The sequence below is a fragment of the Macaca mulatta genome, chromosome X (assembly GCF_049350105.2).
Source record: "Macaca mulatta isolate MMU2019108-1 chromosome X, T2T-MMU8v2.0, whole genome shotgun sequence".
Lineage (NCBI taxonomy): Eukaryota > Metazoa > Chordata > Mammalia > Primates > Cercopithecidae > Macaca > Macaca mulatta.
This window is the reverse complement of record NC_133426.1, coordinates 81,159,641-81,186,070: the sequence shown is the minus strand read 5'-3', so window position 1 is coordinate 81,186,070 and position 26,430 is coordinate 81,159,641. Positions and strand designations below refer to the sequence as shown.

The following is a 26,430-nucleotide window of genomic DNA, read 5'->3' as shown; positions in this document are numbered from 1 at the left end:
TTAAATGAATTGGCCAAATCCACATAACCAAGTTATAGCCAAGACTAGATTTCAGTGTGTCTTTTTTCCTTTCACAGAGCTGAATTTCACCCTGCTACCCATGTGTAGAATAAAAAAAGATACCTGGTTGTTATCAAATACTTGTCTGTTACAAATGCCGTAGCATTTGAATTAAACATTCTATATATGAAGAATCCCCAACACTTTTGGTGCCTACGTACATGATGGTACTTTTGTTTTCTGGCCTGAAATTCAGCAGTTCTTTGTGATTTAACTTTTAAAAAACTGAATAAAGTATTTTTCATTTTGGTGATGGTATTTAACATTTTCTTCATTGACACAGATCACATGTTATTAGTTCTTATCTCCTTTATGAGGTTCTTTTTTGGGTTTTGTGTGTGTGTGTGTGTTTGTGGTGCGTGGTTTTTTTGTTGTTGTTGTTTGTTTTTGAGACGGAGTCTTGCTCTGTCACCCAGGCTGGAGTGCAATGGCACGATCTCTGCTCACTGCAACCTCCACCTCCCAGGTTCAAGCGATTCTCCCGCCTCAGCCTCCCGAGTAGCTGGGATTACAGGCAGCCACCATCATGCCTGGCAAGTTTTTGTATTTTTGTAGAGACAGGGTTTCACCATGTTGGTCAGGCTGGTCTTGAACTCCTGACCTCAGGTGATCCGCCTGCCTCAGCCTCCCAAAGTGCTGGGATTACAGGCATGAGCCTCTGTGCTTGGCCTCCTTTATGAGGTTCTTAATGAAGCTCTGTTGCAAACAAAATGGATTGCCCTTCTCTTGTCAGTGTGACACATTTTTGTGTTCATACCTGTAATTTTTAAAACATTGGCATGTCCTGCTTTAGAACTTTATTATAGAATTTGGAGCTTGAATGAACACATGCACAAGGTGAACATATTCAACACGATTTAGTAGTTACTTGATGTTAGGTTACCTTAATTCCTCCCTCCCACCCACCCCTTTTAAAAAAAAAAAAAAAAAAAAAAAGAGGTAATTTCTTCCAGGTGACTTTTTAAATTTTGATATGGAGTCTCACTCTGTCACCCAGACTGGAGTGCTGTGGCGTAATCTGAGCTCACTGCAACCTCTGCCCCCAAGCTCAAGCAATCCTCCCACCTCAGCCACATCAGGTCCCAAGTAGCTGGGACCACAGATGGGCGTTACCCTGCCTAACTAAGTTTTTGTATCTTTGGTAGAGACAGGGTTTCACCATGTTGCCCAGGCTGGTCTTGAACTCCTGGGCTCAAGCGATCCGCCAACCTCGACCTCCCAAAGTGCTGGGATTACAGGTGTGGGCCACCACACTCGGCCGGCACCATGCCCAGCCAAGATGACTGACTTTTTAAAATTGGTTTTTACACAAGCATTTCACTTGGCGTTTCAGAATTTAGTTTTGTAAGGTGTGTTTTATTAATGGTATTTTTGGATGCCTTAAGTCTCCTTAATTGGGTACTATAGTGTGTCCATCAAATATAACATGCCTGTGTTTATGCTTAGCACCAGGTCTCCTGACCTGTTAGTACTGAACAATATGTTTTAAATGACTTTTTGCTTAACATTATAACAATTAAATTTTTAGTTTGGTGTGCATGGATTAGAAGAATTAAATGAGATATTACATTTAGCAGTAATCAGAAAGTCATTTGCACAATTTATATTAATATATAATAATAATGACTAGAAGAAGTTGGGATTATTAACAATACTTTAAAATTCTCAAGGTGAATAAAATCTGTTTTAAATAAATCTCAGGCTTGGTGTTCTTGCTGGCCTTTCCTCCCCAGAATTAAATTTACCTGATACAATCCCATTCATTGACCAGATGAGTAGCTCTTTGAAATGATTGGGCAGAATTTCTAATTTGGTTTCTTGTTTCCAGGAATGGATTTGGATATATTGGCACACAGTACTGTAAAAGAAATAAGCTTAATAAAATATGCTGTTTATCTAAGGAGCAACTGTATTTTTAAAAATTACTAAAAGTTGACTTATTTAAAAATAAGTCCATCTAGGTTTGTGCTGCTTATAAAAGGTGTTTTGTCATTTTGGAATTTTTCATACAGGGAGTGAACATGCTATAAAAAGCTCATAGAATAGTTTAGTCATCCCTATTGGGATTGAAGGAAGGAATGTGTTTTAAAGTATAGAGTCTTGGGTTATGTTGGAGGGCGGTTATCTTAGTGAAAAGTTGACTGGATTTGGAATGCAGAGACCTGGATTTAATTACTGGCCCTTTCCATTTACTAGCCACATGGTTTTTGGTAAATCACTTTCTTTCTCTGTGCTTCTGTTTCTCACCTGTAGAGGTGGTGATTCTTACTTCATGGGATTATTGTGAAGATTAAATGAAATACAGGTGTATGGGCTGTGTAAATACAGGGTGATGAGTATTGCTTATAGCCAGAGAGAGACCTAAGTGACTTCAAAACAATTATATTTCATTGTCTAAATTACTGTATGTTTCACTGGTAATCTTTGTAGAAAAACAGCTGATGCTAATCATATGCTGAAGTCAAAATTTCTGACTTATGTGAGATAAGAAATAGATTTATGACCTTCTCTTTTACAGTGATGTTGAAAGATCCCAGGGATGTATAAGGATTCTTTTTTTCCTCTTACTACTTAAACTAGAAATGTACCACAGTGTTACTTACTGTAAAGTAGAATCTGGAGACCTGTTTTGTTAATATGTTATTCTTCACTAATATTTTCACACCCAAAATGGAGATAGAGCTGTATTTGATCATTTGGACTATGGTTTCCTGATATTTTTGGCATGCCTAAACTTTAAAATGTTTGTTTGCACTTAGTAAACAATAGTGGCAGATTACATCTACCTGGGGCAGAATTTGTGGTTTTTAGATTTATTCCATTTCTTTTTTTTTATGCCACTTAGTGAAGGAGTGCTTAAAATAAGACGGGGCTCATTGGGTGTGTGAGAGTAAAATTATTTTACAAGGCATTTGAGAGCATTGCCTGAATTCTTGATTTCCATTTTCTTTGCAAATGTAATTACCTCTAGTCCAGGGGACCTCTGCAGGTATTGTAGCCATAGCTTACTCTTTAAATTCCCTTTTAAGGGAAGGAGTGCCTTGCCAGTGCTGAAATGTCTTGACCCCCGATTCCGGTCCATGGGAAATGCTAAGTTAATGCAGAAAGGATGGAATCTTTGAAATAAGTGTGTTGCAGGAATATCATGGGGAAAATATTTTCCTTGATTGTCTCTGGCATATATATGGAAGGGTAGGGGGAAAGGAGACAGCAGCATATTATTATTATTGAAGAGGTAGTGATTTGGATTTGTTCACATGTTGCTTTATGAGTGTGTCTCATTTAAATTTTGAATTAAATAAAATTTAGAAATCCCTCTTTCATGGAATGAAATCCAAGCTCATCAAGCAGGAGCTGTTTAGGATTCAGAAATCTCTGAAATTACAGTGTCAGGAAAATTTTGAATGGAGGTGTTTTGTCTCTAGTTTCCATGTAGGAAATAGTAGAAATTCTAAAAGGTCAAGAATGAATCTTGAAGATTCATGAGCATAGGAAAGACTTATCTATCCCATGAGTATTGAACATTGTAAGGTATTGAACCTTATTGTTTTATTTTTGGAAAACATAAAGGGGATGCAAATAGTGGGTTTGTAGAGCATGAACAATATATTGGTCACATTTAAAACTCTCCCTATTTGGGATTTCTCTGTCTTACAAAGAAATACTTTAAAGTTATGCTGCCCAATATGGTAGCCACTAACCACTGTGTGACTGTTAGACACTTGAAATAAGACTAGTAGACTAGTGAAACGGAAATTTTAAGGTTTTTTTAATTTTAAGTTTAAAAAACTGAAGAAGTGTAAAATGTTTTTCCACGAAACACAACTTTAGAACTACATTCCATTTTATCTTTTGAAAATTTAGCATCCAACTTGTGATAGGCTTTAAGTGTAAAACACACACCAGGTTTCAAAGACAGTATTTTTTAATGTAAAACATCTAAATGATTTTTTTTATGTTGATATGTTGAAATGATTTTTTTTCTTTCTTTTTTTTTTTTTTTTTTTTTTGAGACAGAGTCTTACTCTGTCACCCAGGCTGGAGTGCAGTGGCTTGATCTCGGCTTACTGCAACCTCCACCTCTTGGGTTCAAGCAATTCTCCTGCCTTAGCCTCCAGAGTAGGAGTAGCTGGGACTATAGGCGCCTGCTACCAGGTCCGGCTAATTTTTGTATTTTTAGTAGAGATGGGGTTTTGCTATATTGGCCAGGCTGGTCTCAGAACTCCTGACCTTGTGATCAGCCTGCCTCGGCCTCCCAAAGTGGTGGGATTACAGGCGTGAGCCACCGCAGTCAGCTGAAATGATTTTTTTTGGTTATGTTGAGTCAAGAAGATACGTTACTAAGATTAATTTCACATGTTTTTACTCTTAAAGCAGCTGCTTGACATTTTAAAAAATTACGTATATGGTTCAAATTGTATCTCTTTTGGACCGTGCTGTTTCAGACAGATTACTAAGGGAAATGAACTCAGTGTTCACATTGGATTACTTTCAGTCATTTAAATATCCACAATATGCAAGGCACTGTGCTAGTGGCATTTGGCAGTTTTTAAGGGACTGTAATTCTGGTTCATTCCCTAAAAGAAATTACTTGGGAAGAGAAGACACATACACTTCAAAAATATAAAACATTATGGAAGGCAGGAAGTGCCACTCTAGTAGCATAGACAAGTGCTATATGCAGAGATGGATGGAAAAATTGCTAGCTGAGATAGTAATAGCTCCTTAGGAGGGAATATCTCATTGGATCTTGAAGGGTAGGTGAAATAGGGAGAGGCTAAGAGGGGGCTGAGGGGAATAGCAGTACATTGTGACAGTAGTAAAGCACAAGGTATGTCGGGGAAGGGGAGTATGGGGTAGAGGCAACCTAAGCGGATTGGTGTTGCTAAGAAAATGTTGTAATTTTGTGTCACTGGAGTATGTAGCTTACTATGACCCTAAGCCCAGAATAGAAGACCAAGAGACTTCACTACCCTGAATAGCATTTTAGTCCAAATGGTCTTTTGGAATCAGTCTCTTCTGGCTCTCACCTAATAATGAATTGTTTTTTTAATATCCAGCTTCTGCTTGATTATCTCTGGAGACAGATAGTTTGCTTGCTTCAAGAGACTGGTAGCATCTCTCTTTTTTTGACAATTTTGTTAGATTGTTTTACTGAAAGGAAGAATTATTTGCTTCCACATGTCTTTAACTATTGACTCTAATTTAACCCTGTGGTTGCGCTCTCTTTCATGTTATTCCTCTCTAAATATTTGAAGATGGTAATTGTGTCCATTTTTAGTCTTTCTGCAGGCTAAGTACCTCCAGGTAATTCATCCATTTCTTTTGTGATGCTCCCAGGCTTCTCACTAGTGTTTCACTTACTCTACATGTAGTCTGCTTTTGTTTTTGAGACGGGATCTCGCTCTGTTGCCCATGCTGGAGTGCAGTGATGCAATCTTGGCCCACAGCAACCTCTGCCTCCCAGGTTCAAGCGATTCTCCTGCTTCAGCCTCCCGAGTAGCTGGGACTACAGGCATGCATCACCATGCCCAGCTAATTTTTTTGGTATTTTTTTTAGTAGAGACTGGGTTTTGCCATGTTGGTCAGGCTAGTCTCAAACTCCTGACCTCAAATGATCCGCCCAACTCTGCCTCCCAAAGTGCTAGGATTACAGGTGTGAGCCACCATGTCCGGCCTTCTACATGTACTCTGAACAGCAAGTTTCAGTGGGGCTGTTACCTGCTTTTATTTGAACACCATTCTATGAAAGCAACTTGTGATTCTCATAGGTTTTGTAGCCAGGTCAGACAGGCTTTTTATTGAGCTTGTGTTAACCAAAAACTTGAGGTATCTTTCATGTGAACTGCCAAGACAGGTTCTTCCCCGACTGTATACTTTTACTATGGGCCCTTCATTAAAGTGTCTGAGGTAGGATATTTACCATTGTTTTTATTTCAGCCCATCCTAGGAATCCACTGATAATTCGTGCTAACTCACAGCTTCGAGTTGTTTATGGATTTGTTTACCATGTCTTGGGCAGATTCATCCAACTGGTTCATTTAAAAATGCTAAAGTTTATAGGGCTGTTTGCAAGTTAACATTGCTTCATAATCTTCGAGGGTGGTATTCAACAACTGTTAATCTGTTTAATTGTATTGTCATCAAGCTCCTTACTACTCAAAGAGTGTATGATTCTAGGTTCAGCATCAACATCACCTGGAGGCTTAATAAAAATGCAGAATCTCAGGCCCTACCCCAATCTACTGAATCAGAATCTGTATTTTAACAAGATTTCCAGATAATTCCTATTACACTGATCTATATTTCTTCATAATAGGAAGAAAAAGCTCAGATCCTGTGCAGAAATCAAGTCAGTAAGTCAGCAATGTTATCCTGATGTACCTATCAAAGAGATTCTCATCCCTGACTTTCAAAATAGAATTACCTGTGAAATTTAAAAAATATCCATGTCTAACCAACCCCAGAGAAAGTTCCCTAAGTAATTCTAATGTGCAAGCCAAGGTTTGGAACCATCCCTATGTAATGCAAATAAGGTTAATCTTTTCGGGGATTTTTTTGTATTTTTTTAAGTTTACCAGCAGTGAACTCCACTTCTTGTGAACATACTGTCTTCTACATGTTTGTAGTTTATCTGATAATGTATTTGCAGAATTTTCCCCTAGATGTATTGTTAGATTTTACTGCTCTGTAGTTTATAGATCTCACTTTTTTTGAAGATTGGATCATTTAGCATCTCTCCTGTTCTCTATGACATCTCAAAAAGATTGTCATTAGAAATTATGCATTGTTGGCTTTTGATTTTCTTTGAAAAGTTATTTTTTCCACTCTTTCCAGTTAGATGATTCTCATTGTTGAATAAAATAGAAACAAAATGGAAGTTGAGTGACTCTTCTGTCTTCTGTGAATATATCTGATACACCCCCCTCCATACTCAGTACAAGACCCCTTTCTTGCTTCACATTCAGTGTTTTAAGTCTTTCGCATATTTTTGCAAGTTTCTGTTCCTTCTGGGCTTTTACCTCCCTGATAACTTTTTTTTTTTTCCTTTGAGACGGAGTTTCGTTCTTGTCGCCCAGGCTGGAGTGCAGTGGCATGATCTCGGCTCACTGCAACCCCCATCTCCCAGGTTCAAATGATTCTCCTGCCTCAGCCTCCCAAGTAGCTGGGATTACACGCATGGGTCACCACACCAAGCTCTTTTTATTTTTAATTTTTTTTTTTTTTTTCTAGTAGAGACAGGGTTTCACCATGTTGACCAGGCTGGTCTCAAACTCCTGACCTTAGGTGATCCACCTGCCTCGGCCTCCCAGAGTGGTGGGATTACAGGTGTGAGCCACTGCACCCAGCCCCCTGATACCATTATTAAGACTTTGTGCCACTGCTGTAACTGTCCTTGGCATGTGAGTTTTCTCTTTTCTTTGATTCATGTCCTTCACATGTCAGAACTTAACCAGATATCTTTGCCTTCTTTGGAAGATTTATATTTTTCAAGCCTTTTAACCCTGCAGCTATTTTCAGAACTATTTACGTATCCTACACAAGTGAATTTTGTCTTAACTTTCATGCATTAGCGTTCAAACTACTAACTGCTTTATTAAGAACATTGGTTAAATGTTCTTAGCAAATTTGAGAAATTATGGCTGACTTTTTTTTTTCTTTGTGCTCTTCTGTATTTTTAAAAATCAGCTGCCTTTACCATTTCCAATACCAAGTTGTATTACCTGAGATTCATGTGGGAAAACTTGGCTTCCTTTACTTTTTTTTTTTTTTTTTGTATTTTTTAGTGCCTGTTTTTTGTGTGTGTTTTATTTAAGCGTCAAAGTTTCAAGTATTATAAAGTAAGCATTTGTCAGAAATGTATATAGTATAATCTTACTACAATTAAGCAATCTCAATTATGAGATTAAACTCCAAAAATATTGTGATCTCCCCCCACCACCACCACCACGTTTCTTGACATGCTCATCTTAATTAAACAATGATAGGATAGTTCTAAGAATAATGATCTAAGGAAAACAGTGGAGATCTAGGTATGCCCATGTCTAGACTAAAATCTGTTTAGGCTTAGCAAGGAGGCAGGGTTTGACAAGACAGGCTTCTTTGTGTTTTTATATCTGGAGTAAGACTTGACTTACTTTTCTCTTTAGAATTGATTTGTGAACATTCTGGCACTTCAGGTGTTGTGTGTGGGTGTATGTGGGGTTAAGTCATAGTACCAATATAGACTGCCCTTTTTCCATAAGTCAAATTTTCATGTTGTCCTAGTCTGTTCAGGCTGCTGTAATAGACTATCGTAAACTGAGTGGCTTATAAACAACAAAAACATATCTTTCACAGTTCTGGAGACTGGAAAATCCAAGATCAGGGTGCCAGCAGATTTGATATCTGTTGAGAGCCCAATTCCTCATAGACAGCTGTCTTCTCACTTTAACCTCACATGGCAAAAGGACAAAGGAACTCTCTGGGGACTGTTTTATAAAGGCGTAAATCTCATTCATGACGGCCCAATCCTTATGACCAAAGGCCCAACCTCCTAATATATTCATCTTGGGGTTTAGGATTTCAACATGTGAATTTGAGGGGGACATTCACATGTTGGGGTTTAGGATTTCAATGTGAATTTGAGGGGAACATTCGGTCAGTAGCACATATGTTCATGGAATTTAGTTGTGTTTGTGGGGAACGTAAGGGGAATCTGGGGTTGTAAGGGGAAGAATCAGGATGAACATTTTTGTTTGTAGTCTCCCTGTATTTTAGATTGTTGACTACCATTGTTTTTTTGTGTGCAGTTAATTGATGAATATGTGTGGAATGTCTGCCAATATTCTGGTTTCCTTAAACTCGTACAAATAGTGAATGACAAATAAGAATTTTTGGCTAAGTTTATGTATTACCTAGAACAGGAGTTGGCATACTTTTTCTGTAAAAGGCCAGATAGTATAATATTTTAGGCTTTGCAGATCAAAAAGCAAAATTGAGCATATTGTTACTTACACAAAAAAAGAAAGAAACAAAATTCTCAGTTTTTCCTGGTAAAATTCAAAATGTAATAACACTGAGTACAGTGTTTTGTGAGATAGGTTTACTAATGAGAAGAATGACACTCTTTTGAGGGTAACATTTTGCTTAATTGGGATTCATAGCTAGTCTTCCTTATTAGTCATTTGCAAATGTTCATTTATGGCTAACTTAAATATTTAATATTTGAAAGTATCTTTTCCTACATATAGGTATTATTATCTTAAGCAATCCACAAGTGTATGATTTTAGTGAAGTGTATTCATCTTTTAGAAGGTATCTACAGAATTTTGTTAGATTTTTTATGGGTTTTTTGTTGTTGTTGTTTTTGTTTTTTTTTTCAGATGGAGTCTCGCTCTGTCACCCAGGCTGGAGTGCAGTGGCACGATCTCTGCTCACTGCAAGCTCCGCCTCCCGAGTTCACGCCATTCTCCTGCCTCAGCCTCCCGAGTAGCTGGGACTACAGGCGCCTGCCACCACACCCAGCTAATTTTTTGTATTTTCAGTAGAGGCGGGGTTTCACCGTATTAGCCAGGATGGTATCCATCTCCTGACCTCATGATCCGCCTACCTCGGCCTCCCAAAGTGCTGGGATTACAGGTGTGAGCCACCATGCCCGGCGATCTTTTATCTTTTAATTTTTTATGAAGATGGGGTCTCACTATGTTGCCCAAGCTGGTCTTGAACTGCTAGGCTCAAGTGATCCTCCTACCTCGGCCTCCCAAAGTGCTGAGATTACAGGTGTGAGCCACCACACCTAGCCAGATGATTTTAATATTTACCTTTTGGCATATTACCACTGCAGAGATACCACTTCCACTTCCAGTTGAGAGTTAGATGGAAGCTCCTCAGTTGCACAGTTAAATGGATTTTGAAATAAGGAAATTTATTTTGTGCTTACATTGGGGTCTGCAAAACACTTCTGGAATTGTAGCTTGAGCTCAGAAAATGTATGTGTTACAAATTTGTATGGGAATGGAGCTGTCATTACTTTGTCAGCACATGAAGTATATAAAACAGCTTGACATTACATGTGATACAAATGTTATTGTTGAAATGGCTTTACCACAGTGTAAGTTTCATATATAAGTGTTTTTTGCTTTGTTGTTTTAGGATGAATTCATTAAGAAACATTATCAGGTCTGCAGGAAACACTAATTTTCCAAGCTATTCATTGTTTGATAATAGTAACTGAGAGCAGTTCTCACGCAGAAAAAAAATTCCATCTTTGCCTTGAGCACAACAAGTCACAATAAAACTTTACCAATATTAGCCCATCAAAATGCTGTGTGGTAGAGCAAGACAAGATTTCTGACAAAAATTCATGGAACTTGAACTTAAACCAGAGTTTGTAAGAGAGAAGTTCATCATTAGTGCTACCGGTTCAGTAATATGATAGATTGAAATATTTTCTTCAGATCACCTGCTGATGAGTAATAAAATAAATAACCATAAATGTTAAGTACCTTACATTTTCATAAACTTGGTAAATTTGTCCAACTAGATCTTTTTCCATTCCATATGTATTTTTACCGTTCCAGTAGTAACATATCTTATTATCAGATTCTGCTTCAGATTGTGCTGAATTAGAGTTTTCTCAGCTTTGAAAATATTCTCACCTATGATTATTTCATGTAGACTACACATAGAGGCTAGTTCTGCAGTTCAAACTCCTTGAATAATCAACACTTGGTTCTTTGAATAAACAATAACTTTTAAGTAGTATCAGTTACATTTTGTCAACAAATCAAGAGCCAAAGAGAGAACCACTCCATCATTTACCTTATTTTTCAGTTGATTAGTGACGTTGCTTTCAATATTCCCAACTTTTTGGACCACTATACTCAACAAAATTCCAATATTACATTTATTTTCTCTGGACACAGTTCTTCAGCTTCTGCACTCAAACATAATTTCACTAACTCACCATCAATAAACAGCTTTCCTTGCTTAGCCAATAAATGAGCCGCTTGGAAATTTACTTTGACTGAAGCCTCATTTTTATTTTTGTGAAGAAATATTTTGTGATGAGATTTCACTTTAAATTTTCTAACTTTTTAAACTGTAGCTTTCCTGTGAATTGGGAATATTGTCACTAGTGTTTAATAGTGTCAGTATATATTGTATTTAGTATATAGTCTTTTTTGCATAATCATGCATTCTTTGCCATCTAATCTGATTTTTGAAAAATCCATCCTCTGCTGCACCTTTAAGCATGACATTCAGAGTCCACTTTTCTCTTTGTTTGAGATGATGAGCGTGTACTCAGTTTTTTTTAATGTCACAGTATGAAAGCACTTGAAATGCTGTCGTTATAACTACATCATTGCAACTTGGAGTGCACAGAGCAGCAGTCCAAAGCAATGGAAGTGCCACATACAGTCTCAAAACTGCTCAACTCTGCCATTATAGCACAGAAGCAGACATAGATAACATGTAAATGAATGTGTATGACTGTGTTCCAATAAAACTTTATGAACACTAAAATGTGAATTTTGTATGTCACAAGTTAGTATATAAAAACCATTCTTAGATTGCAAGGAGAATAAAAATATGCAGCATGAGGCTGGGTGCAGTGGCTCATACCTGTAATCCCAGCACTTTGGGAGGCCAAGGAGGGCGGGTCACTTGAGGTCAGGAGGTTGAGACCAGACTGGCCAACATGGTGAAACCCTGTCTCTACTAAAAATACAAAAATTAGTTGGGTGCGGTGGCAGGTGCCTGTCGTCCCAGCTACTTCGGGAGGCTGAGGCAGAGAATCACTTGAACCTGGGATGTGGAGGTTGCAATAAGCTGAGATCACACCACTGCACTCTAGCCTGGTTGAGAGAGCAAGGCTCCATCTCAAAAAAAAAACACAAAAAATACCACAGTATGTCTGGATTTGGCCCAAGGGCTTTAGTTCGCCAACCCTGTCTGGCTCAAGGGCTGTAGTTTGCCAACCGTTGACCTACTCTTAATATAACAGTGCTTTTTAGGAGTTTTTGTTAGGAAATTTCATTTGAGGTCTGAAAATCCACGTCTAGACCTACATTCTGGATTTTTACGTAATTAAAACTGTTGTATAGAATGCATAGTGACTTTTATTTTCAAGATTAGTCTCCTTTCTCTTTTCAGGTAATTTTCTACTTGTTCATCAATATGGAAAACTCAGATTCTAACGACAAAGGAAGTGGTGATCAGTCTGCAGCACAGCGCAGAAGTCAGATGGACCGATTGGATCGGGAAGAAGCTTTCTATCAATTTGTAAATAACCTGAGTGAAGAAGATTATAGGCTTATGAGAGATAACAATTTGCTAGGCACCCCAGGTATGCTTACATATATTTAAGGATTTATAAATGTAAATTGCTGGTTTAAAAAAAAATACCTGAACCTGTTTTAAAAATCCATTTCTTTAGCCATTATGAAATATTATTTAATATAAGGGATATGGAATGACATTTATTGCTGTATTTATTACCTGATTGTATTTACTCATGTTTGGAATTATACTATATCAGAGAGATTTTTAACTTATGAATTATAATATGAATTTTTAGTGTTCTTAGTTAGCTTTATCTAACTTACTAGATAAAAATCCAAGTGTAGAATAGCTAATGGGAACTTAGGTTTTAGGAAAGACTTATTCTATTTTGTTAAATCTCTGATTTTTTGAATATGTCCCAGTTGTAATACTCCAGAGCTAGCCTTGGGTAACATAGCAATTAGAAGTTTGTGCTTGATTATCTTTTACCCCACGAAGTCCCATTTGATCCTAGTTAAAACTCAGTGTCTGTCTTCCTTCTCATTTCTGTTTAATTCTACTTACCTTTGAGTAATTGCTTAGATTTTAAAAGGTAAGGTTTTTGCATGACTTTTAAGAGAGGGAGTGTGTTTTGAGCCAACAGTACCAGGCTTGAATCAGAATGCCTTAGTTGGAGTTCTGGCCCTGCTGTTTGATGTGGCTTCTGGCAAGCCAGTCTATCACTCAGTCTGTTTCTTCATTTTAAAATGCAGATAACAATATCTTCCTCTCAAAGCTTCAATTCTTAAAAATTATTTACTTATTTACTTTTAAGACAGGGTCTCATTATGTTGCCCTGGCTGGACTCAAGGGATTCTTCTGCCTGAGTCTCCCAACCTAACAAGCTGGCACTACAGATGCAGTACCACTGTGTGCCCAGCTTAGAATTGCCTTTGCCTTTTTTTTTTTTTTTTTTTAAGCGGAGTCTTGCTCCATCGCCCAGGCTGGAGTGCAGTGGTGCAGTCCCGGCTCACTGCAACCTCTGCCTCCCAGGTTCAAGTGACCCTGCTCCTCAGTCTCCTAAGTAGCTGGGATTACAGGCGCCCACCACCACGCCTGCCTAATTTTTGTATTTTTAGTAGAGATGGGGTTTTGCCATGTTGGCCAGGCTGGTCATGAACTCCTGACCTCTGGTGATCCAGTTGCCTCGGCCTCCCAAAGTGCTGGGAGTACAGGCGTGAGCCACCATGCCTGGCCTAGAGTTGCAATTTTTAAAAGTTAGATCTTATATGCAAAAGAACTTTGTAAATTGCTTGTAATATGTTTCCAAAGAAGTGAATTTTTCCCGGGTCCTACCTACTCCTTGGTTTTTCTCTCAGAGAGTTGGGAACCACTGGTTTTCTTTTTTCTTTCTTTTTTTTTTTTTTTTTTTTTTTTTTACGTTTTCTCTTAACTTTTAAAAATATGATTTTTTCCTAATCATCTTGTGTCAGATTACTATGAGTCACTGATAAAGTATTTGATTGTCATACCCCTAATGTCATTTTTGCCCTGTGGTGTTAAATTTCAGGTGAAAGTACTGAGGAAGAGTTGCTGAGAAGACTACAGCAAATTAAAGAAGGCCCACCACCGCAAAACTCAGATGAAAATAGAGGTATATTTTGGTTTTGGTGGGGAGGTGGATAGATGATAGAATGATAGGAGCTTTGTAATAGTAAATGTCAGCCAAAGATTATCCAAATTTGGCACAAATTAATTTGGTGCTAAGTAACTGCTCATAAAAAGAAAACTGACATTTTCTTATACTTAGAATGTCAGCATTTTTTTTCTATCTCACCTTTGGGATGTTTATGTTAATTGGAACACAGTGAGAAATGGCCTATTTAAATGTGATTTTGTTTGTTTTTCACCTCCATTGAAATTTATTCCTACTTAATTCCTTCTTTATAAACATGCGAGTTCTTCACCAGCAAAAAGAAATGTCTAAACCCAGTGGCTCCTAATGAGATATAATTTTGTCCCATGTGGGACATTAGCAACGTCTGGAGACATTTGTGTAGAGGGCAGGAATGCTGCCAAACATCCTGACATGCCATAATGCACAACACAGCCCCCATGACACAGAATTAACTGGCTTAAAATGTCAAGTAGTACCACTGTTGAGAAATCTTGCTCTAATCTCAGGTCTGGTGTTTCCCTCCCAGTGTCGAGTAGGGATTTTGACTGTGTAACCTGAGAGGCTACGATAATAATTTGGTTCTTGAGCATGCCAGTGTATGTGCTATGCAAGGTTCAGACTACTTATTTGATCTGATCTTTAATTTCATGTCCATTGAAAACCTTGGTAACTTTAAGAAATATGCAAATGCTTTTAAACCTATAAATCTTGTTTGTATTTTTCTTATGGCTACAATAAGTAGTCCTGTATTTTAAAACAACCTCAAATGTTATCGAAGGCACAGTATGTAGACTAATAAAAATTTGACAGAAATGTAGCTTGAACTAAATGTGACTATTCTTTAAACACTGTCTCCTTACCTAGTCTGATTACATTAGTGTTTTGGCAGAGGACTGAAAAAATGTCTTCTGGCCATCCCACAGTGGTATGCTTGGCCTTTATATGATAAAATACTGGAAACAGACTTCCTCTAGATTCCCTTTAAAAATCAAATAATTCTCTAAATTTCTCTAATATAGATTGCTCTTTTCAAATGGAATTAGAATTTTCTTGCCTTATAAGTTTATGCAGTGTAGTTTGTAAAAATCTGTAATTATGAAATGTGTTCCGAATCTTTAAATTCTTTAATGCAGAGTTTTAGAGCACTTATTATATGATTGTCCTCATTTTAGTAGTTCCTTTTTCTCCCTCTCCCCCTCCTTTGTTTTGAACAGGAGGAGACTCTTCAGATGATGTGTCTAATGGTGACTCTATAATAGACTGGCTAAACTCTGTCAGACAAACTGGAAATACAACAAGAAGTGGACAAAGAGGAAACCAATCTTGGAGAGCGGTGAGCCGGACTAATCCAAACAGTGGTGATTTCAGATTCAGTTTAGAGATAAATGTTAATCGTAATAATGGGAGCCAAAATTCAGAGAATGAAAATGAGCCATCTGCAAGACGTTCTAGTGGAGAAAATGTGGAAAACAACAGCCAAAGGCAAGTGGAAAACCCACGATCTGAATCAACATCTGCAAGGCCATCTAGATCAGAACGAAATTCAACTGAAGCATTAACAGAGGTCCCACCTACCAGAGGTCAGAGGAGGGCAAGAAGCAGGAGCCCAGACCATCGGAGAACCAGAGCAAGAGCTGAGAGAAGTAGGTCACCTCTGCATCCAATGAGTGAAATTCCACGAAGATCTCATCATAGTATCTCATCTCAGACTTTTGAACATCCTTTGGTAAATGAGACGGAGGGAAGTTCTAGAACCCGGCACCATGTGACATTGAGACAGCAAATATCTGGGCCTGAGTTGCTAAGTAGAGGTCTTTTTGCAGCTTCTGGAACAAGAAATGCCTCTCAAGGAGCAGGTTCTTCGGACACAGCTGCCAATGGTGAATCTACAGGATCAGGACAGAGACCTCCAACCATAGTCCTTGATCTTCAAGTAAGAAGAGTTCGTCCTGGAGAATATCGGCAGAGAGATAGCATAGCCAGCAGAACTCGATCTAGGTCTCAGACGCCAAACAACACTGTCACCTATGAAAGTGAACGAGGAGGTTTTAGGCGTACGTTTTCACGTTCTGAGCGGGCAGGTGTGAGAACCTATGTCAGTACCATCAGAATTCCCATTCGTAGAATCTTAAATACTGGTTTAAGTGAGACTACATCTGTTGCAATTCAGACCATGTTAAGGCAGATAATGACAGGTTTTGGTGAGTTAAGCTATTTTATGTACAGTGATAGCGACTCAGAGCCTACTGGCTCAGTCCCCAATCGAAATATGGAAAGGGCAGAGTCACGGAGTGGAAGAGGGGGTTCTGGTGGTGGTAGTAGTTCTGGTTCCAGTTCGAGCTCCAGTTCGAGTTCCAGTTCGAGTTCCAGTTCGAGTTCCAGTTCCAGTCCTAGTTCCAGTTCCGGTGGTGAAAGTTCAGAAGCTAGCTCAGATTTATTTGAAGGCAGTAATGAAGGAAGCTCATCATCAGGCTCATCAGGTGCCAGGCGAGAGGGTCGACATAGGGCCCCAGTCACATTTGATGAAAGTGGCTCTTTGCCCTTCCTTAGCCTGGCTCAGTTTTTCCTCTTAAATGAGGATGATGATGACCAGCCTAGAGGACTCACCAAAGAACAGATTGACAACTTGGCAATGAGAAGTTTTGGTGAAAATGATGCATTAAAAACCTGTAGTGTTTGCATTACAGAATATACAGAAGGCAACAAACTTCGTAAACTACCTTGTTCCCATGAGTACCATGTCCACTGCATCGATCGCTGGTTATCTGAGAATTCTACCTGTCCTATTTGTCGCAGAGCAGTCTTAGCTTCTGGGAACAGAGAAAGTGTTGTGTAATTAAGATCTGAACTCTCAGCTATGTAGCTGATATAGTGATGGGCAAATAGGAATCACTTGCTTTTATGTCCACTTTTTGAGTGGTACTTAAATGTAAAGTAACAACCTGAATTGAGTCATTGCTTTCTGAAGGAATCATTGTCCTTTCTCCAGTTTTTGTTCCAGAATAAAAGGAAGTATTTTAAAAGTCACGTTTTAGGACCTAAAAATCTGATTTCTGTACCAGTTAAATTGGTAGCATCACTGTTACTGTTAATTTATCATATACACTCGTTAATTTTTCCTTTGTTATCTTAAAAGATCTGCCTTAGCAATGGCTCCTGTTTCATGTTGATCTTTAAATTTTCCCACGCCATAAGAGAGAGGAGCGAAGGAAATTACCAGTTTAGACTAAGTTACAGTATGTGTTTCATAAGTGATTAAAGCTATACCATTCCTAGTTATTAGTTGACACAAATTCAGCCACATTCTGAATATTGTTTGTTCACCTTTCAGACTTGGTGATACTGGACATGTCAGTGTAAATAACACTAAGGTTAGGATCTTCTAAGTGTACAACTGTCTCCTAAGCCCATCACTGTGGCACACTGTAGAGTGAGCTTATAGTTTAATTGAGATATTTATCTTGTGGAAATATTAAAAAGCCTATGCTTGTGTAAGTGAAAAAAAAATCACATTCATTTGTTTAAAAATGTAAAGCTATTTTGTAGAGGCTCAGTACTTTTCCAATGCACTGTTGTATGAATGCATTAAAAATTGTAAAGTACCATGCTTAGAACTGAGAAAACTGCTTTTTGTGAGCCAACATAGTAACAAACACACCAAACAAAGTACAAAGCTGCTTTTGTAAGTGTGTAGATGTCAAGAGCAGAACATATCTATAATATTTAATGTATGTGAACAGCTACTGTGACATGCAAAGGAAAGGACAGTGCAGAATCAAACTGTGTTGAAGACCAGTGGAAATCGTATAATTTAACTTGGATTTAGGCAGGAAGTGAAAGATGGGAGGAATAAAGAAAACGGCTCTGGAGGATTTAAAAGTTTTCCTGAAGACGGTAATAATGCAGACACAAACTGGTTTCATATGGTGAGAGCAGCCGCAGCAGCAGCTTGACCTGGTATTCTACCTGAGTAGACGAAGCAGAAGATCAGCAAATTTGGCAGAGTTCTGGTTTAAGAAAAACAAACCACTACCACCTAGCACAAGTTAAATTGATGTTTTTACAAGTCTGCTCCTCAAAAATGAAAAGATGGAGGAAAGAGACTATAAAACCACTTGTAGCATATGAAATGCAGTTGGTACACATGTGTGTGTTAATAGGAAAGTCTTGAATTTGTGTTATTTTTGAGATTTGTCATTTAAGGTACCATTGCACACTTGATAATATTTCATTACTATCTCTTAACACAGACCTAACATCTCGAATTTAAAGACCAGTTGAAGATTAAGGGATTTTTATCCTTTGTTGAAAGTGAGTCATGTTGGGTTATTTGAAATTCAAGTTTTAATTGTGCTGCCCATATATGAAAATGAGACTGCTGACTCACTATCTATGGACATGCACTTTATGTTGGTTTCTTAGTAGTAGGAGTAACTTCATGATAACCCCAGTCCTCTTGCCTAGTTTCTTTTTTGAGGCTAGCTGGGGTTAGGATTAGAATGACTATGGAGCAGGTATTTATTCTTCTGGGAAAAGCTTTAACAGGCCAAAATAGGGATTGAACTTGTCCTTGGCCTTTATCAAAGCAAGCTAGCTACCCAGACATAGTCAGATACTCTACAAAATAAACAAGTCTGCTTTAGGAATTGTCTGGCTACCTTCACTGTTATCAACTTAGCTGTAAAGATTATTTCAAAGCTCACTCTTTCATGATTTCTTCTGGCTTTCAATCCTACCTAAGTATCAAGGAAATTAACTTGTAAATATGGTAGTTGTTTACTAAGGATATGTACTGCTCTTGCAAGGAAATAATGTCCAAACAAAGCTTCACTTATTTTTTTTATAAGCAGATTTCACTGTTTATGGCGCTTATGTAATACATTTTATCTTTTTAAAAACGTGTCCGTGTAAAGTCAGGATTCCTTTATATTTGTGAGCCTCCTTTTCTCCTTTCCTAAGGATGTAATCTACAGTTTTCAGATCTGCAGGGTAGTCTTGATTGGCTAAAAACAAATCAGTTTTCTTCTTGGCATAAAGTGTTTCATTATTATAGGGGCGTTCATTTTAAATAGTTTAAAAACAATTGCAGCACATTCTAAGCATAAGAGAAAGTTATTGACAACAGATACCTTCCTAACCTCCCAAGATGTACAACTGATTTGTGAAGTATTAAAGTAAGAGGTAACTCAAGCAGAATGCTGGCTATGAATGTAGATATTGAAGCTATTCATAAACACTGGAAATAGAATTTTAAGCTTGTAGCCTTCAGTGGAATGCACATATTGGACATGTGCATGTGAACACCTTTTTCAATAGCACTCACGGATTTCCATTCGATTGTATAGAATGAATACAAGTATTTTAGTGGAATTTGCTACTTAATTTTTTAATCTTGCGATGTCCATGATTATTACATGCTTACTGGTGTTGTGGACATTGAAGACAAGGTCATTCGTAGGTGTCAGATTACGGTGGAGAACAAAAATCGTTTTCCCCCCACCAACATCCAATCACCATTCTCGAGGGAACATTTCTTGCAGAACACCTTATATTTCATTTTCTGTCTTTGCACTTTTTCTTAAGTACAGAAATGTTGTCTTTAAGACCTAGTTTGAACTTCATGCAGTAAGAGGAACAAGGATAAACAATGTTGGGAGTTCACATTGTTCAAAGCATAGGGAAAAGTACCAAAACCCAAATTTTCTTGAATATTTCAGATGTTTTTAAAAATTCACTTACTAGTCTGAAATGTTTGAAGTGTTTTAACTGAGCAGCTGACAAAGTTGAGGTTTTTTTGTTTTGTTTTGTTTTTTGAGACAGAGTCTCACTTGGTCACCCAGGATGAAGTGCAATGGAGCGATCTCGGTTCACTGCAACCTCCACCTCCTGGGTTCAAGCAATTCTCCTGCCTCAGCCTCCCGAGTAGCTGGGATTACAGGTGCGTGCCACCACACCTGGCTAGTTTTTGTATTTTTAATAGAGATGGGGATTTCACCATATTGGCCAGGCTGGTCTTGAACTCCTGACCTGAAGTGATCTGCCTGCCTCAGTCTCCCAAAATGCTGGGATTACAGGCATAAGCCACCATGTGCGGTCAAAGTTGAGGTTTATTAGTACTATTAGAAACAAAGTTGAGCAAGGTAAGTTAAAAGTTTGCAGACTTTCTATCAGCACTATAGAAGATAAGCCACCTTGTTAATTTGGAATATTGCTCTAAAAAGAACATGTAAGTTATACCTCAATGGTGTTAATGGAGGTGGGGATTGAGAAAAGTGTTCACATTAGTGTTGGAATGTAGGTAATTGTACAGTTCATAAGAAAACCTTCACCAGGAAATAAAATATGTGTGTGTGTACACACACAGTTTTTTAAAATGATTATTGGAATTCATCCAAACCTTAAGATAGGAAACTGGTTGGCTGTAAGTGTTGCCTCAAGTAATGTGTCCCCCTCCCCTGGAATAACATGTCTTTTCTGTGCCAAGTATCCTCTCCTAGTGTCAGTGTCTCAAATTATATTTATGGAGGGTTGTCACATAATATGCTTTGTATTTAACTACCTGCTTCCCGAGCGTCCATGACATGAAATGGGTCAAGCATCAGCCATGACTTTCAGTCAGTTCCCAAAATACCCATATGATAGGGAGGTAAAGATTGCAAAATTCCTCTTAAAAGGCCATTTTTACAGCTTGCTAAAATATAGTGGCACCTTGTGGTTAATATTTTTTCTTTTAAAGATGGAGAATGTTTTTATTCTTCCCCTTTTCTCCTTTGTTCTTTTGCGAACAAAAAAATTTATAATCTGCCTTATTTGATTTTTTTTTTTTAAGTTTTACCTTACAGGCTTCCCTGTCACATGTTTTATCATATTAAGTACATAGAAGCCATGTTTGCAGGGCACTTTTATTCTCCTAGTCTTATAAGACTATGCTGATTGTTACTTTCTGAAGTATTCTGTACCTTCGTATGCAAGATTGTTAAGGCACATGTTAAAGTGTCAGGTGTGTTTTTTTTTCCTTTAATTCTTCAGTATGTTTATATTCAATAACAGTATTGTAATTCATTGAATTAACTAGTAAATTGTGTGCTTTTGAAAAAACATGAAAAATGTAAATTGACAGCATACTTCATTTGGAAAAAAGTAAAAGATCAGAGGAACTAGTATGTCACTTATTTATTTTTATTTTATTTTATTTTTTACTTTTTGAGACAGGGTCTTGCTCTGTCACCCAGCCTGGAGTGCAGTGGCATGGTCACGGCTCACTGCAGCCTTGACTTCCTGGGCTCGGGTGATTCTCCCACCTCAGCCTTCCAAGTAGCTGGGACTACAGGCATGCACCACATCACCTGGCTAATTTTTTGTGGAGATGGGGTCTCGCCATCTTGTCCAGGCTGTTCTTGAACTCCTGGGCTCAGGCAATTCGCCTGCCTCATTTTCCCAAAGTGCTGGGATTATAGGCATGAGCCCCTGCACCCAGCCTCACTTATTTTTAAATCAGATTTTTTAATCAACTAAAACAGCTGTGAGTTAAGTACCTGCCCTGCAAAAATTTTTAGGATTATGAAATTAAGAATTATTTTCCTTAACTGGAACAGTTCTAAAATTTATCTGATACTCCTCTAACAAGTGAGTGATCTCATTTAAGTAACCCCAGTTTGTATCTTAAAGGCTACAGCATGGAATTGAACTGTTTAACAGTGTTAGAACTGTCAAGTGATAATCACAGAACAGTTTGTATTGGTTTTATAATTCTCATGTCTTGATCAAATCTGAAGGAACTAGGCATACCCTCCAACACTCTAAAAATTAGTGAGATATTTATTTTTATTAGGATTTGTTTATTAAAGTTCCACAAGCTGCTTTATGGTCAGTTGGGCTGAGTAGTAGATATCTTAAAGACATGCAGTGAAAGTGAACCCTGTCATACCATGGTGCCTCTTGATTTCAAGGTTCCTCTATAAGTTCTTCATCATGCAGAATTATTTCAATACCAAGATATGGGTGAACCAGCTGTCCAGCCTTAACTCTATTTAGTGCCCCATTACTAATGTTCTTTTAACTGGTTTGTATGTGTTTTAACTGTCCAGTGTTTGGATTTTACCTCTTGATAGCTCCGTTTGTCCCTGGTGCTGCTTTTAAGGATGTAGGGCCATGTGATCAGGTATCAAGTTGAGTAGGTACGCAGTTGGCTTATTGATGTATCTGTGCCTGTTTTATCTTCTCCCAGGAAGAGCTGCTTTGGTATAGTTGTTTACTTGGATTCATACAAAGAACAGGGCAGCAATCTTGGAAAGCTTTCTGAAGCTTATAAGAACCTGAAGGGATTTGGAGGGGGAACAGTAACAAAGGCTGCCTTTATGTCTTTGGACACAAAGCACATAGATGTATGTTCTGTAAAGACTAAAGTGATTGTTACACCAGGGCTTCCTGACCTTCGGGAGAGACTCAAAAAAGCAGAGAGCAGCACAAAGTGAAGTTAATTTGGTTGGTTTGCTTTATCTGGTTTCTCATTTTCTTTCAATTTAAACCTGAACATAACACCCTTCTCCAATATCTATCCAGCAGACTCCTGGTTGGGAAGCCCTGTATTAAATTTTGAGAATGTACACAGTTTTCTTTTGTACAGTGCTTTACACCTGCTAAAAGTTAACTTGTTTAATGCAAAACAAGACCTTGAAAGGTCAATCATATTAAAGCTGGTTTGATTATTAATAGTTATCTTTTAGGAAGAAGCTTTTTTCCCTATGTAAGATGTCATACTGCAGATTTAAAATATAGACTATCAATAAAATGCATGAAGTGATCATTTGTGCTTGATCATCTCTCCTTGGGTTTTTCTTTAAAAAGGGGAATCTGCTATAAAGGTTCTGTTGCTTCAAACCAATGTCAAATAGACTTGATTTTTAGAATCAAATGGAATTACAGTGCAACCTTGGTTTTTATTCCTTTCACTGCTATAAGTGTGGGCAGGTACTGGTTTATATGTTATAACTTCTGTTTTATCTGTGTTGTGTAGTTGAATGGCTTAATCGTTGAGTGGTAAAATAAAAGACTATATTCCAATACAAGGATCCTGGAAAGATTTATGTGAATGACATTTTAAGTAGGTGCATCTTTGCTGTTTCTTGTATTCTTGCCATTGCTCTGACACCTCCCTTGCTTGCCCTCTATATATACAAAAACTTGTAGATGTGCACATGTGTTTGTACTTCTGTCTTCCATTTCTATCTTCAACCTCTTTTTTTTTTTTTTTTTTTTTTGAGACGGAGTCACTCTGTCGCCCAGGCTAGAGAGCAGTGGCGGGATCTCGGCTCACTGCCAGCTCCGCCTCTCGGGTTCACGCCATTCTCCTGCCTCAGCCTTCCGAGTAGCGGGACTACAGGCGCCCACCATGACGTTCGGCTAATTTTTTGTATTTTTAGTAGAGACGGGGTTTCACTGTGTTAGCCAGGATGGTCTCAGTCTCCTGACCTCGTGATCCGCCCGCCTCGGCCTTCCAAAGTGCTGGGATTACAGGCGTGAGCCACTGCCCCTGGCCCTATCTTCAACCTCTTAAACATATTGCTTAAGCCACTAAGATTTCCTTGTTTCAAGTAAATCATCTCATTGTGATACCTGGTGTATTTTTTTTATAGTTTCATTTCCTCTGAAACTATAGCAGAGCCATCTGTCATTGGCATCATAACTCAGTTTCTTAGGATAGTTTTGATGTAGTCAGCTCTTCAACTCATGACCTTCCCGGGTTTTAAGTTTAGTGTCATTCATGATTTTATTATTTGAAACTCAGTACCACCACCAAAAAGTTTGTGCTGTAGACGGTGAAGCCAAAGCACAGGCATCTTAGGTCAGTGAAAAGGATCCAGACATAAATTAGCCAGGTGTGGTGGTGCATGGCTGTGGTCCCAGCTACTCGGGAGGCTGAGGTGGTAGAATCACTTGAGCCCGGGAAGTCAAGGCTGCAGTGAGCTGTGATCACGCTGTTGCACTCCAGCCCGAGTGACAGCGAAACCTTGTCTCAAAAAAAAAGGCCCCAGATACCTAGAAGAGAGGATTCGATAAATCTGGGTGGATTATAAACTGAACTCTTATAATGGTCATTTTAAAAAATAAGAAAGCAAGTCCAGTTTATTTGAGGTCTTTGAATTTAGACAAGATTTAACCATAAGACCTTTTATGGATTACTAATAACTATATTTGAATTAGCTAAATTTTTCTGGTTGCTGTTAGACATTGTATTAAGTACTCTATATAAATTATTTAATCATCACAGTGACTGAGGTGAAAGTATGCCACCCATTTTATAGGTAATGCAGCTGAGATACAGATGTTTGGTAATTTGCCCAGGTCACATAGTAAGTAGCAGATTATTTGCAATCATCTTTGATGCAGAGTTATCTTCCTTGTGCTCTTAATCCCACTACTATATGTAATATTTATCCCAAGCCCTAGACTAGACTGCTTATGAGGTGTAATTTCTTAGAATAAACATCAGTTTTGGCTGGTTTGCCAAGAAAAAAAAGGCCAAATCGGTTTTTGTTTGTTTGTTTTTTTGAGACAGAGTCTCGCCCTGTTGCCCAGGCTGGAGTGCAATGGTGTGATCTCGGCTCACTGCAACCTCCGCCTCTGGGTTCAAACGATTCTCCTGCCTCAGCCTCCCGAGTAGCTGGGATTACAGGCGCCTACTACCACGCCCAGCTTATTTTTGTATTTTTAGTAGAGACAGGGTTTTACCGTGTTGGCCAGGCTGGTCTCGAACCCCTGATCCCATGATCTGCCCGCCTCAGCCTCCCAAAGTAGTGGTATTACAGGCGTGAGCCATCGCGCCCGGCTGCAATTTTTTTTTTTTTTTTTGGAGGATTAATGGTAATATACTGTAAATTCAGTAAAGCACTGGGCATTACCAGATACACACACCTTAGCACTGTGAATAACATGAACTATCATTTTAGCAGTTTAAGTGTACCTTGTAATCAGCCCTAGGGCAAATGGTATCGAGGTGTTTTATTTCCAGAAGTCTCAAAATAGGCTGGAATAAAAATTTGGGGAATTCATCAACACAGACAATGGGTCCACGTCCTGCAGCTGCAGCTGCTGCAGCTACTCCTGCTCTGCACACCGTTCCACAGTATAAACATGATGCGGGAGTTCGCAATACTCAGCAACATCTTAATGCACAGCCACAAGTTACAATGCAACAGTCTGCTTATTCATGTACAAGGTCAGGAACATTTGATTGCTTCCATGTTGGCATCTGCCCCTCCTCAAGAGTAAAAGCAAATGTTGGGTGAACGGCTGTTTCCTCTTATTCAAGCCATGCACCATACTTTTGCTGGTAAAATCACTGGCATGTTGTTGGAGATTGGTAATTCAGAACTTCTTCATATGCTTGAGTCTCCAGAGTCACTCCATTCTAAGGTTGATGAAGCTGTAGCTGTACTACAAGCCCACCAAGCTAAAGAGCCTGCCCAGAAAGCAGTTAACAGTACCACCGGTGTTCTAACTGTTTAAAATTGATCAGGGACCACGAAAAGAAACTTGGCTTCATCGAAGAAAAATATCTAAACATCGAAAAACTTAAATATTATGGGAAAAAATTGCAAAATATAAAATAAAAAAGGAAAGGAAACAGCCTTATGTACCGAGCAAATGCCAGGTCTAGCAAACATAATGCTAGTCCATGATTAAAAAAAAACACACACAACAAAGTAAAATATAAAAAATTAATGTTTTATACACCCTGGGAAAAAGAATTTTCAGCAAAGTACAAAAATTTAAAGCATTCCTTTCTTTAATTTTGTAATTCTTTACTGTGGAATAGCTCAAAATGTCAGTTCTGTTTTAAGTAACATAATTGATAACTCAGCAAGGAAACGTAATTTGGATTATAAAATTCTTGCTTTAATAAAAATTCCTTAAACAGTGGAAAAAAAAATTGGGAAATTGTTAAACGGTTATCTCAGCCCCTTATTACATGTGCTCTTGGCCCCAATTATGACAATTTGAAATATTAAATGACTAGAAAGATTGAAATGCAGCTTTTTAAAAATATACCCTGCTGGGTGCAGTGGCTCACATCTGTAATCCCATCACTTTGGGAGGCCGAGGCAGGCAAATCACAAGGTCAAGAGATCGAGACCCTCCTGGCCAGCATGGTGAAACCCCACCTCTACTAAAAATACACAAATTAGCAGAATGTGGTGGCACACACCTGTAGTCCCAGCTACTCGGGAGGCTGAAGCAGGAAAATCGCTTGAACCTGGGAGGCAGAGGTTGCAGTGAGCCGAGATAGTGCCACTACACTCCAGCCTGGTGACAGAGTGAGACCATCTCAAACAAAATATAAATATATATGTATATATATGCATATATATGTGTATTTATATGCATATATATGTATACATATACGTGTGTGTAGATATACACGTATATGTATATATATACACATA

At 38.3% G+C, this 26,430-nt stretch overlaps 1 protein-coding gene and 1 pseudogene across 2 annotated transcripts in view; both read left to right on the top strand.

Annotated features, from left to right (window-relative positions):
- The window catches only part of RLIM (ring finger protein, LIM domain interacting), a 28,490-nt gene extending 5,703 nt beyond the window's left edge, over positions 1–22,787 (top strand). The window contains exons 3-5 of one of the 2 annotated variants that reach the window (XM_015127695.3): positions 12,199–12,391; positions 13,877–13,960; positions 15,199–22,787. In XM_015127695.3, coding sequence (XP_014983181.1) covers positions 12,223–12,391; positions 13,877–13,960; positions 15,199–16,820 — 1,875 coding nt within the window. In that variant the 5' untranslated portion in view covers positions 12,199–12,222 and the 3' untranslated portion in view covers positions 16,821–22,787. The remainder of the gene's footprint in view (positions 1–12,198; positions 12,392–13,876; positions 13,961–15,198) is intronic. The other variant, NM_001266839.1, reaches the window with a different exon arrangement.
- Positions 22,788–24,832: 2,045 nt separating this feature from the next.
- On the top strand, positions 24,833–25,631 carry LOC144338763 (polyadenylate-binding protein 1 pseudogene; annotated as a pseudogene).
- The last annotated feature ends 799 nt before the right edge of the window (positions 25,632–26,430 follow it).